Raw genomic sequence first — 12,517 nt, forward strand, 5'->3', positions numbered from 1 at the left:
ATGGAGCTTTGTTCGGATGAAATCCATGATCGTCCTGAGTCCGGTGCAGCTGATACTCCTGAAGATGGTCAACACGCTGTGCTTCCTCTAGGCGAACAACCGAATGGCATCGTCGTACCTGGTGCAGCCGGGCCTGCTGTTGTTATCGATCAACCGGGTGGCAATCCTGGTGAAACCGAAACAACGGAGGAAGACATCGTCGTTGTCGACAGTTCGTCCAGTGAGGCAGACGAATTCGAGGATGCCTGTGCCGATTTTGCGCTCCCACCGCAACTGATTAGACCAGCTGAGTTGCAGCAAGGGTTAAGGCGCAGCGGTCGGGAGCGCCGTAATCCAGGCAAGTATAATGACTTTATTAGTTACGGTTCCTTTTCTGGTGGTGTTCATTACCCTCAGTTATCCTTCAATACGACGAGCGACGCTGATACGATGGATGATCCGACGAGCTACGATGAGGTTCTGCGGCGGCCGGACCGAGATCATTGGATTGCGGCTATGCGTGAGGAAATTGCATCCCTCAGCGAGAATAGCACGTGGGTGCTCACCGATCTGCCTGAAGGGCGGAAAGCGATTCGGAACAAGTGGGTGTACCGAACGAAGCGAGGTCTCGACGGAACCATCCAGAGGTACAAGGCCCGCCTCGTGGTGAAGGGCTGCTCTCAACGACCTGGTCTGGACTACGACGAGGTGTACTCCCCGGTCGTGCGGTACGCGACCGTCCGGTATCTGATGGCACTGCCGGTGCGGTACAACTTGGATATTGACCAAATGGACGCGGTCACTGCATTCCTGCAGAGCGAGCTGAAGGACGAGGAGATCTACATGCTCCAGCCAGAAGGGTTCGATGCGTCGAATGGAAAGGTGTGCAGACTGAAGAAGGCCCTCTACGGTCTCAAGCAGTCCAGCCGCGTATGGAACGCGCAGTTGGATGTGGTGCTGCAGGAGTTCGGACTGAAACGGTCGAGCGTGGATCCCTGTTTGTACTGGTGCATCCGTGGAGGAAAGATGATGTTTGTGACTATCTACGTCGACGATCTCTTGATTTTCACAAACGATCGGAAGCAAAAGAAGAAGCTGAAGGCCCATCTGCACAAGCGGTTCCAAATGAAAGACCTCGGGGAGGCGCAACAATGTCTTGGCATCAGAATCACGAGGAAGCGTGAAGAAGGCAAGCTGTGGTTGGATCAACAAGCCTACATCGAAGACATCGTCAATCGCTTCGGTATGGCCGATGCCCACCCAGTTGCAACACCAGCAGATCCAAGCATCAAGTTGGACAAGTCGATGGCACCAAAGACGAAATCTGAAATGGAAGAAATGAAGTCAGTGCCATACAAGGAAGCAGTCGGGTGTTTGTCGTTTGCAGCTCAAGTCACCCGACCGGATATTGCTTTTGCCGTCAACGTTGTGAGCCAGTACAGTGCCAACCCTGGCCGTCCTCACTGGGAAGCGGTGAAGAGGATAATCCGGTACCTGAAAGGTACAATAACCAAGAAGCTAGAGTACTCGACAAGCGGTCCAGCGGACATAGTTGGGTACAGCGATGCCGATTGGGGAGGAGATGCGGACGACCGGAAATCCACAACCGGTTATGTGTTCATGATGCAGGGAGGTGCGATCTCGTGGAACGTCAAGAAGCAGCCTACCGTAGCCCTTTCGTCCTGTGAAGCGGAATACATGGCCATGTCTCGCACGATCCAGGAAGCTATGTGGTGGAGTAATCTGCAGTCGCAGTTTTGCGAGGCCAAACCGATTTCCGTGTGCTGCGATAATCAATTGGCAATCAGCATCGCCAACAACGGTTCGTATAACCCCCGGACCAAGCACGTCAGTATACGGTACCATTTCGTGCATGATAGCCTGCAGCATGGTGTCGTCCAACTGAGCTACACGTCGACAACGGAACAGCCAGCCAATGGGTTCACGAAGCCGATGACCGTTCAGAAGCAGCAGAAGTTTCGGAAGCTAACTGGCGTCGCGGATTAGGGAGGAGTATTGTGATCGTAGCAACCCAGTAATTCGCGTCGCTATATGCACTTGTTATTAGTTGCTAAGTTTCTGAATAAAATTTTCATTCCACTGTTCAACGTCAACCGATAAAGACGTGTTTCAATTACTCTCTACAATTCTAATCGCTAATTGTGACACTCTGGAAGCGAAATTGTGAGGTTTTATGTGTCATGCACAAACTTTATCTTCTCTTCTTGCAGCTTACTACTATTGTAATATCTCATAGTTTCATAATTTCGAAAAGTAGCATTTTAGCTGTAATGAGTATGTTCAAGCCTGCCTTTATTAGGCTTTATTAATTTTTCCTGGTTCTCCCGTCGAATTCCCGGGTTTTCCAGTTTGTCAGGTTTTTCCGGTTTGCTAGCCCCCCTGAAATACACCTGGCATCCCTGTTCTGAATAATTCCCACTTTACTTTTAGATGAACGTAAACCATACGACAAACACACTTAGATTTTTTGCCGAGATGGGCACTACCGAGCAGCTCGGCATTTTATTTTGCTGGAAATTCAGCAAAAAATATGTTTGTTAGCTGAGATCTCGGCAAAATTCCCGTTTGTTAGCTGAATCTCGGCAAGTTTTTCACTGAGAACCAGCAAAATAAAATGCCGAGCTGCTCGGTGGTGCCCATCTCGGCGAAAAAATCTAAGTGTGAACTACAACCGTTTGTCGTGGAATCGTACGTAGAAGAGTTTGTTGAGCATGTAGAACTTCATTATATGCACTTCTCGACAGTTGCGACGTTGTGAGTGATGTGAAGTTTCACGGATTCATACAGTATATCGGAACATCGTGGAAGACCATGTTACAAGCGTATGTTAAGTGTATAGAACTTCAAGATTTTGTTGTTGTAACTCTTTATTTGTTTCAAATTTAAAATAAACAACCTTTCATTTTAACCTAGGTATTCCAGCTACTTCCTAATTCCTTTAACTTACCAGCCTTGATTGTTATAATATGTATCTAAGTGTTCGTTACATTGTTCCTGTCTTGGCAATTCAGTATTTTAAACAGGTTTTCTAAACCTGCATGTCAGAATAACAATTGACATCTTAAAACTAAAAACTAAGCCTATTTCTCATCTAAGTATAAAGAGAATTAATCGTTGCAATTCAGGATTCTATGTCCCTCGAAAGTACTGTACCAGAGAGGCAACTTCAAAATAATCTTCAGAACTTTGTTCTGAATCCTTTGAAGTGATTTTTTCCTGGTAGTGCAACATCTAGACTATATTGGCACAGCATAAAGCATGGCCGGTGGAAAAACTTGTTTAAATATTAGATGTTTATTTTTTAGGCAAAGTTTGGATTTCGTGTTTATAAGAGGAAGAACTTCAAGATTACTGTTAAATCATGGATAATTTGGAGAACCCGAAATACTTGGGTATTACATCTATACATCCCACGTGATATTATGGGGTCTTCGGAGCTCTAAGAGCGCAAAAATTCACTGGGACATCGTATAATAGCAGGTTAATTCTATAGAACTTTAAGATCTGAACTCCAGTGTGTCAACACGGTGCCAAACAAATGTTAGACAGTCAAAAATTGTGACTTATAAACTGTCTAGATGTGTGTTGTTCAGTCTAATAGTAGATTTAGTTTCTTATTAGTATTTATTAATAAGGCAACAAATGTTATTATAATTTAAGCAAAATGGTCAACACGCTTGGTTAACGACATAAATCAATAAACTAAAAGAACACCAACACGCTACAAATTTCATCACATAACGTTATTAATAACGATGGGAAATAACAACAAACCACAAGAAATCCCCAACGGTCATCTTAAATAACCGCACACGGTACGATGGTAAAGCAGATTTTCGAGCGGAGCAATTTATTTTTAGAAATCCCGTTTTATTTGCAACATGACACTGACGGATACAAGCAGCAGATGTCAGTGTAAACTATACACAGTGAGATCAGTGCTCTCGTCTCGCCTCTTGCACACACAGAGCCAACATCACGCGAGTGAGACATCTGTCAGCGCAGGCAAGTGAACTGTGGTATAGTATTTAAATCATAAAAGAGAACCCGTTGTGTCGTATTAGTTGTACCCATACGGAGACGAGATGATGTCAGATGTAGTATCCGTATAGAAAGTGTTTGCGAAACCTTCCCAGGAAGAAGCACTATATCAACGGGGAAAGGCAAGAGAAAGTACAAGTGGATGGACTCACGGATCAGAGAGAAATTCCTCACCTGTGCCTGTGCTACTGGGAATGCTGTTGCCAATACATGACTAACTATAGTATACTATCATTCCGTCCAGTGTGTTATATGCTTCTCTTGTCTCATATACTCAGTATTAGGAGCATCATATCCACAAACCAATACAAGCGCATATTTTGTGTACAGAATCTCCCGTGCTGCATGATGCTTGGATATCATATCGTGACACGGTGGAACTGACAAGTTGTGCTCGGTATGTGTTCTTATCCAAATGTGAGTTTGTAGAAGAAGAATCTCGTTTCTCCGAGCAAAAAGAGCGCTCAGCTTCTCGCTCTCGAGCATTGGTGCCTGCGTTTTCCTCGGAGCCCGTGTCAGTCAGTCAGTGAAAAAAGGTTTGATGGTGCAGAAATGTATGAGAAGTGAAAAATTCGACTTTTTTCTCCTCTGGTTCGATAGGGAAAAAGCAGAAGGATACACACGGCAAAGGAGGAAAATTTACCAATTCTTGTGATATGCATTAGGTTTTTTGAGTTTTTGTTTTGTGCGGGCGTGATCCATTTTTGTGGTTATCGGTAGTGCTGTTCGGGGGATTTGCAGTGAAGAGGAAATTTTCGTGGGATACAGCCAACGAAGGTCCATCGCGTGAAGAATATAGTGAGCCTGCAGAAAATTAAGAGAAAAAAAGCATAGTCAAAAAGTGGAATGATCCTTCCAACCGAATGAAAAGTGTGTGAAAAAGTGCTGAAAGGAAGGAAGAGAAAGGTGATTCCAGTGCATAGAATATCGATTTCGAGAACCGTCAGCTACATCTCGACTAAGCCTCTAGGATATAGGCACACAACATCATACATCTTCTTCAGCACTGAAAACTGGGATTACCAGGACGGGAAAATGTTTACGGGTACCCTGCGTCTGAAAGTCTGCGAAGCCTGTGGCCTGCGACCGACGGATTTTCAAACGCGACATACGATGACGTTCGGCAGACTCAGCGATCAACTCATCGATCCGTATGTCTCGATAGATGTTGACGAAAAGTTCATAGGTAAATGATCATCACCTTACTCAATATCACTTCATATACCCGTATAGCAGCCTGAAGGACTCCGTAATTGCATAATTGAACCTTCTGGAGGTATCTTCTTATAGTTTAGTCATTGCATTGCCTCGTAGCTGCCATTGCAGATCCAGGGAAGATCTGGACAATCATCGGTGAAAAATCTTGAATCATACCTTTCCGATGGGAGAAGGAAAATGCTGCTCGGAAAAATGTCTTCTTTCGATATTGACATTTGAAAATCACGGTAGTGGTGTGAAATGAAAATGGCTGCCAGCCAGAAGGAAAATGGAAAATTTGCTAGGCAGAATGGTTGTAAGAATTTTGCCGTATTAAGTGCACGATCCGATTCGAGGTTGAAGTTCTACGAAAGCGGAAAGGTCAAAGCTAGAAGTTTGAGTTGACCATATTCGAAGGATCCATCATTGGGGCTGCTGCATTGTGTCCTAAATTACGGCAGTGGCAGGAAAATGCGTTCAGTGATGAGCTCTGAAGGAATCGTATGGTCCTGGATTTCCCCAGTGAGTCTTAGTGGTGTGCGTGTTTGTGGAGGAAAAATTCTCCCTTTTGGAAAAGTCACTGCTATGGCTCTTTGACTTGGGGTGAGCTGGTGTGTGATTGCTGGTGCGGGAGAAAAGTATAACCGTTCACGAGCGGGCGCGTGTGTGTGTGTACGTGCAAATATTGTAGCTCTCTCACGATACGCGCGTATCAGCACGCGTTCCAAAGTTGCCAGCGTATGAATTCCGATTGCACGAATGTTGATAAACAATTGCCTGGTGATGGCAATCGGAAATGTGGTTGGCTGTGGGATCAGCATAACCACGATAATTATTAGTTGAAACAACTATAATATTAGCAAAAAAACTCTCGTGTCGGCTGCAGCATTGTAGCCCAGATAATTGCTTCATTGTTTTTGTTGAAATTGATTTTTTTCAAACTTATAATTTATTAGGGGTTTGGTACATTTGACATAAAGAAGATTGGCATAATGGTTAATAATCGACTTTGCTTTAAACTAAAAGTTAATTTACATCAACTCCTTCCTTTCATTTCTGCTCGTTCTTCAGCATAGAATTGTTGTTTTTGTGCCTATTTTTCATCAAATATTTAATAAAGAATGGGGTAGGGGAACGTGGGATAGTACGCGTCCCCCGATGAAATGGTCGACCAACTTATTTATGAAAATTATACATTCTATTTCAGTGCATTCATTAGCCTTATGAACGTTCTTAATGATACACTAAACATGCATTTATGAAAATATGCGTTTATGTTCGAGGAAATTATTTTACAAAAATTCTTCTCAAAACAGTATTTTAATTTTTTAGCTTCTATAACATTCCCCAGAAAACCATTCCCTAGAACCTCATTCCCCAGAATGCACCATTACCCAGAAAAGCATTCCCCAGAAAAGTATGCCATGCATTAGATTGACTATTTTTGTTTATTATAGTCACTCCTGGAATCTTATTTCGCGTATATAAAAAGAAGAGAAAAACTTCTTAATGCATCAAGGGCTTTTCCCTTCTTTGAAAATATAGCAAAAGGAAATAATTAATTCTTTGGATATACGATAAAGAAGGGAATATTCCCTTCTTTTAATATTTAAAAGAGAACATAATTAATTCGTTAAATATCTGATAAAGAAGGAAATATTTTCTTTCTTTGAAACTATAGCAAAAGGAAATAATTAATTCTTTGGATATACGATAAAGAAGGGAATATTCCCTTCTTTTAATATTTAAAAGAGAACATAATTAATTCGTTAAATATCTGATAAAGAAGGAAATATTTTCTTTCTTTGAAAATATAGCAAAAGGAAATAATTAATTCTTTGGATAAACGGTAGAGAAGGGAATATTCCCATCTTTTAATAAATAAAATAGGACATAATTAATTCGTTAAATATTTGATAAAGAAGAGGATAATCCCTTTCTTTGAAAATATAACAAAAGAAAATAATTAATTCTTTAGATATACGATAAAGAAGAGAATATTCCCTTCGTTTAAAATATAAAAGAGAACATAATTAATTCGTTATATATATGATAAAGAAGGGAATATTTTCTTTCTTTGAAAATATAACAAAAGGAAATAATTAATTCTTTGGATATACGATAAAAAAGGGAATATTCCTTTCTTTTAATATTTAAAAGAAAACATAATTAATTCGTTAAATAAACTATAAAGAAGGGAATATTCCCTTCTTTTAATAAATAAGGAAAATATATAATCAATAGTTTTTCGCAAGGGATTCGGAGTAATGCCCATTCGGGATAATAACGTGTGGAATAACGTTATAAATTAGTAATCGGTAGTTCACGAGAAATTCTTCAACTCAGGTCGAACAATTCTTCGATAAGGTTTAACAGTTTCCGACTGGTTGAATTGGATTGCATAATAGACCCTTTGACTTTTTAAATGATGAACGAAGTGCTCGAAAACTTGAAGGTTGTCATTTTATAAAGAGCTAAAAAATGGTTTGGAATTGATAAATACATAGTTCCATAAAAGTAAACATAGTGTATTATCAATACTAAAAAAAAGTGACAATTACTAATTTCATCATCTTTTATGGGGAATGGTACATTCTGGGGAATGGTAAATTCTGGGGAATGTTTTTCTGGAGAATGGTGCATTCTGGGGAATTTTATAGAATCAATTTTTTATATGGTAATATGCGCCAGGTGTTATGAAAATATAGAAATAAATGCCAACAACAAATTGAAAATCGTATAGTATTAAATTCATTAGCTAAAATGTCTATCGATTTGCATGATTGCTTATCATATTGAGTTGTGTTTTGTTTATTATCAGTACATTTTTGAAATCTCAAATTTGAAAATAATGTTATGGGGTAAAATTGATCAACCCCTCAAATGACTTTCGATTAGAAATTATAATTGTACTTATTAGATTTGAATCCGAATCTGATGCTAAAACCGTGTGCGAAGTGTATTTTCAACAGAAATTACAAAAAAGGTTTCTTGAAATTCATAGTTAAGCCTTAATGTGTTTACTACAAACGATCTACCAATGCCTTGTAGTACTTATTTGCCATACACGCAGGCAAAAGAACGTAAGAATTACATAAGAAACACTTATGAATTTTAGCCATAAGAAATGAAGTTGTGTGAAGTTCATTGATTTACCTTATGGAAAATAATGTTAACAAAAATATAATAAATCGGAGCAGACTGGAACCGAAATATGCACGTTGCGGTTAGGGCGCCCGTGTGTTGACCACTCGTCTTTCAACGCTTTCAAATGAAATGGTTTAAGGCGTATAAGGGCTACCTCATGTTAGCCGAAAATCATTCATCAGTCACGCTTATGAAATTCATATATGTTGTTCATAAGTTGAGCCTTACGAAATTCTTAGGTCTATTTGCCTCAGTGGAGCAACATGTTACGTTGGCAGGTTTCGAAATAGATTGGTAGAGAATCATAAAAAAAACTTAATGTCAATATCAGACTTAAAATTAATATTTTATACAATAGATGAGGAGATGAAAGTTCCGATAGTTTTTGTATATAGAAAGTAGAAAGCGAGCAACGAACAATTTTGAGGAAGGTTCTAATGGGATCGAACATTCCCTTTATCAAACTCATCCGTTGATGAGGGGTGGTGAGAGTGTTTCCCCCCACCACAAAGATAATCACCGATTCGCTCCTGTAGCTCCGATATGCGGAAACAGTTCTATCGATTGTTACACTCTCAATTCGCCATATTACGTAAGCATCTAGTCGATGATTTTGAAATTGCAGTTATTATTTCCCTCTACCAGCTATTGTTTTCCTCAACAACAATTAAAAAAATCAGGACTCTTGGACTTGGACAAGATTTTACGATTCTGACTCCGAAGAATTGTCTAGAATATTTTGATTTGAATGCCAATTAATTCTTGAGGAATAATTTAGAGGAATTATAAAATAATTGGACTAGACGTGTTAGGTAATTTTGAAAAACATTTCAAGAAAATAGTAAGAAGAACTAAAGTTGATGAATTCCATGGTATTTCTGAAGAGACTATGATCAGTACAGCTCCAGGGAATTCTAAATCAAATCTGAAGTGATTTCAGAGAGTATTTTAAAGCAGCGTTTCTCAATCTATGGGTCATGACCCACCGGTGGTTCACGGGCTCTCCTTCGATGGGTCGCAGACATTCAGACAACTTAGTTATACATGTTCCAATTTATATTTTAAAATATTGTCTGGATAATCGAAGGTGAGTAACATTTAAGATATTGGTTTCAATGGTTTGGCAATTGTTTGAACTTCAAGTTATCAAAAAGTTGCTAATGGGGGCGGCTCCTGCATCCATGCTTCTCACACCAGATTCACGAATTCAAATCTCATCAAGTCACGAATGACCCAAGAGTGTTAAAGTGACTATAATAAAAATAATAAAAAAAATATCTTAATGGAATCCTTTTTCCCATACATAGTCCTAAATATGTTAGCATTTCTGAACCATTTTGGAATGTTAATGCCAATTTTGCGTTTTATGGCGTTTCAAAGCTAGTTTAATTAAATTAAACAGAACTATTTTTGTGATTTAAAGGTCATTTTTGCGGGGATTTCAAATACATTTTAGCCATTCTAGCACAGACAAACAGACGTAACTCTTTGAAAAAGTTTTTCTTGAAAACATAGTATCTAAAAACATAGGACCTCAGTAACAACATCCCTCGGGCTTCTGAGACAATTTTTGGATATTTGAAGGTTGTTTTGGTGTTTTATTCTGAGGGTTTCTGCTTTTGATGAGTTTGAAGCCATTTTCCCGTTTTGAGGCCACTTTGAAATGTGTGAGCCGGGTGCGTGTGGTGTGTTTGATGCCATTTTTCAACTTCAGAACATATTTTCTCAATTTGGCATCTCAAAGATAGCCCGAATTTTAGTGCTTAGTTATACAGTTGTTTTTAATGCTATGCTATCGTGTTCAATCAAGCTATCTGTTGACGCTGACAATAATATAACTGGAGCTCCACTCCATGAGCGATGTCTTAATAATACCGAGATTTGTTCTCTAGGACACCTAAAGTGATACTGCATATCAGTCACGGCCATGTTTTAACTCTTCATGGAATCACCTTAAAGCCAATTAGGAGTGTTGGAGGTTATTTTAAGGCTTAAGGAACCGACAACTTCGCTTATACCGTTTATGCAACATCAAACGTTACTTCATGCGTGAAGTCAACGATTTACATAGTTGGAGTTTGTATATGTTTTCCGTCAATCTTGTTTTGCGTACTGAGTACCAATGCTTCCGACGCCAGAGAGGCAACTCTCACACCTGCATCCTGCACACATGGATCGGGGACCATCCGCTTTATTTCATGATCAGAGATTTTATGTCTCAGAAGGCCCTTTGGAGTGAGAGGCACTCACGCTTACCACAATACCACCGGCGCCGCTGACCACTAGACCAGCACTTCCCAACGCGTGGCCCGCGGGCCGGACGTGGTCTCTGGATCTCCGCAAGGATATCATTCTAGCCATTTAAAGAATCAAGTTAATAAAGGCCTGCACTAGACCATATTGGCACAGCGTAAGCATGGCCGGACCGAAACAAAGCAAATTTTTAAAATATTTGTTAATCCGGTTTGGATGTCCTGAATGTGACCTGTGAATGTTAATTTTAGATTAAGTACAAGTACAAGATACTTTTGATATTACATGACCATGGAATAGGAACTCATTTAAAGAGACTAAATGACTACTACTAGGATTCAAAAAAGAACCCAGAGCTATATTATAAGTAATCTTCCATTTTTGTAAGTATTAAGAAAGCATATCTAAACCTTTTTCTAATCTGCCGCAATTAAATAAGTTAAGTTAAGTTTTATTTATTAGGCAGGCTTTCATCTTGGGGCTGGTTTGCCTCCGCCAGCAATTAAATAAAGCAAAGACTTATTCCTTTCAGAAATGCCTGTGGCATTTGCGAACAAAAATTTGTGACAACCCTGCAGCAAACAAGAAGATCCTAAGTGAAAATGTTATACAGTTTTGGTTCAATATGGCTACCCTGTGGAACATCAGCTGTAACAGAAAGTCGATCTGATTTGGAAGTCTGATAATTCACCATCAAAGTTATTTCTGTTAATTAATTTTGAACAAAATTTATAATATTAAATGGAAACTTTTTTTTTCTTCAATTAAGTAATCAAACCTTCGTGCCAAACACTGTCGAATGGTTTTTCTATGTAAGAGCAACTTCAGTTGAGTGGCCCTCAGATTTGTTTGAACTATTCAACTTCGAAAGAATTAGTTAGTAGTTGAATGCCCTTGGCGAAATTCAAACTGATCATCTGCGAAAATTGGGGCCTCCCTTAGCTCAGTCGCACAGCTGTAAAGCAAGACCATGCTGGATATGCAGGGTAACTGTCACTGATTTCACATGTATGCAATTCTTAATGTGTAAAATTAATATATCTTCAAGTAGTCAGCTTGTATTGATAGTAGGATTAGAAATTTCATTCGTTTTCGATTTCAAGCAGCCGTGGACGTAAAAATAGCAAAATAGCTTATCTTATAATTATATACAAATTCGTGTGTTATATTTAAGAATTTAAGCTTTCTCTTCGAGTGAAAGAAACATTTATTTTTCGCAACATTACACAAAGAAACCATGCTTGGAAAATCCTTGCAAGATCAGGGCTTAAACGCATCGCCAGGACACCCAAATGACTGGAACTAAAACGTACGTGGCAACTGTGATTTCAATCGTTATGACCATCTTTTTAAGTGTCATTTACTCCAAATTACCTGTACAATACAATTACTGTAAAACGGGGTAGCTTTGATAGTTTTTTTTAAATTACATTCTATATATTTTTTTATAACAATTCATGTTTTCATATATATTTTTTTTAAACAAGTACTAATGATCCTAGAGTCAATTAGTTAGTAATCTGTTTAACGGAAATTATTGAAATTTTGTCTTGTGACTGAACATAAGTTTTTTTGTTTTGGGGTTACTTTGATAGTACTCGATGAGTGTAGAAAAACATGCGTGAATCTCATACAATTTAGTTCAAGAAATATGGAACTTTGAATGAGTATATAATCAGACAATATTAAATTTGTGATGGCAATATCGGAAATACATTAAATGAGCGATTGTTTGAGTGCCTTTTCAGTCAAGGGAAAAACAAGAAAATGATTTTTTTCAGAAATTTGGAAAATATATAAAATATACTATGTAAAAACTCTATAGAATGTCAAGGGCAATACCCTAAGCTACAAAATCGAACCCGTGTTTCCAATTCGG

General features: G+C 39.0%; 2 protein-coding genes across 3 annotated transcripts in view; both read left to right on the forward strand.

Moving 5' to 3' along the window:
- Positions 1 to 12,517, forward strand: part of LOC135708320 (uncharacterized) — a 501,509-nt gene that overhangs the window by 66,215 nt on the left and 422,777 nt on the right. The gene's annotated exons all lie outside the window — the stretch shown is intronic.
- Pkc98E (Protein kinase C) overlaps positions 3,977 to 12,517 on the forward strand; it is a 66,160-nt gene continuing 57,619 nt past the window's right edge. For both annotated transcript variants that reach the window (XM_065230349.1, XM_065230359.1), the window contains exon 1: positions 3,977 to 5,227. In XM_065230349.1, coding sequence (XP_065086421.1) covers positions 5,077 to 5,227 — 151 coding nt within the window. In that variant the 5' untranslated portion in view covers positions 3,977 to 5,076. The remainder of the gene's footprint in view (positions 5,228 to 12,517) is intronic.

This window comes from Ochlerotatus camptorhynchus, unplaced genomic scaffold (genome assembly GCF_037179485.1).
Source record: "Ochlerotatus camptorhynchus isolate MF236.1 unplaced genomic scaffold, CSIRO-AGI_Acam_v1.1 ptg000027l, whole genome shotgun sequence".
Lineage (NCBI taxonomy): Eukaryota > Metazoa > Arthropoda > Insecta > Diptera > Culicidae > Ochlerotatus > Ochlerotatus camptorhynchus.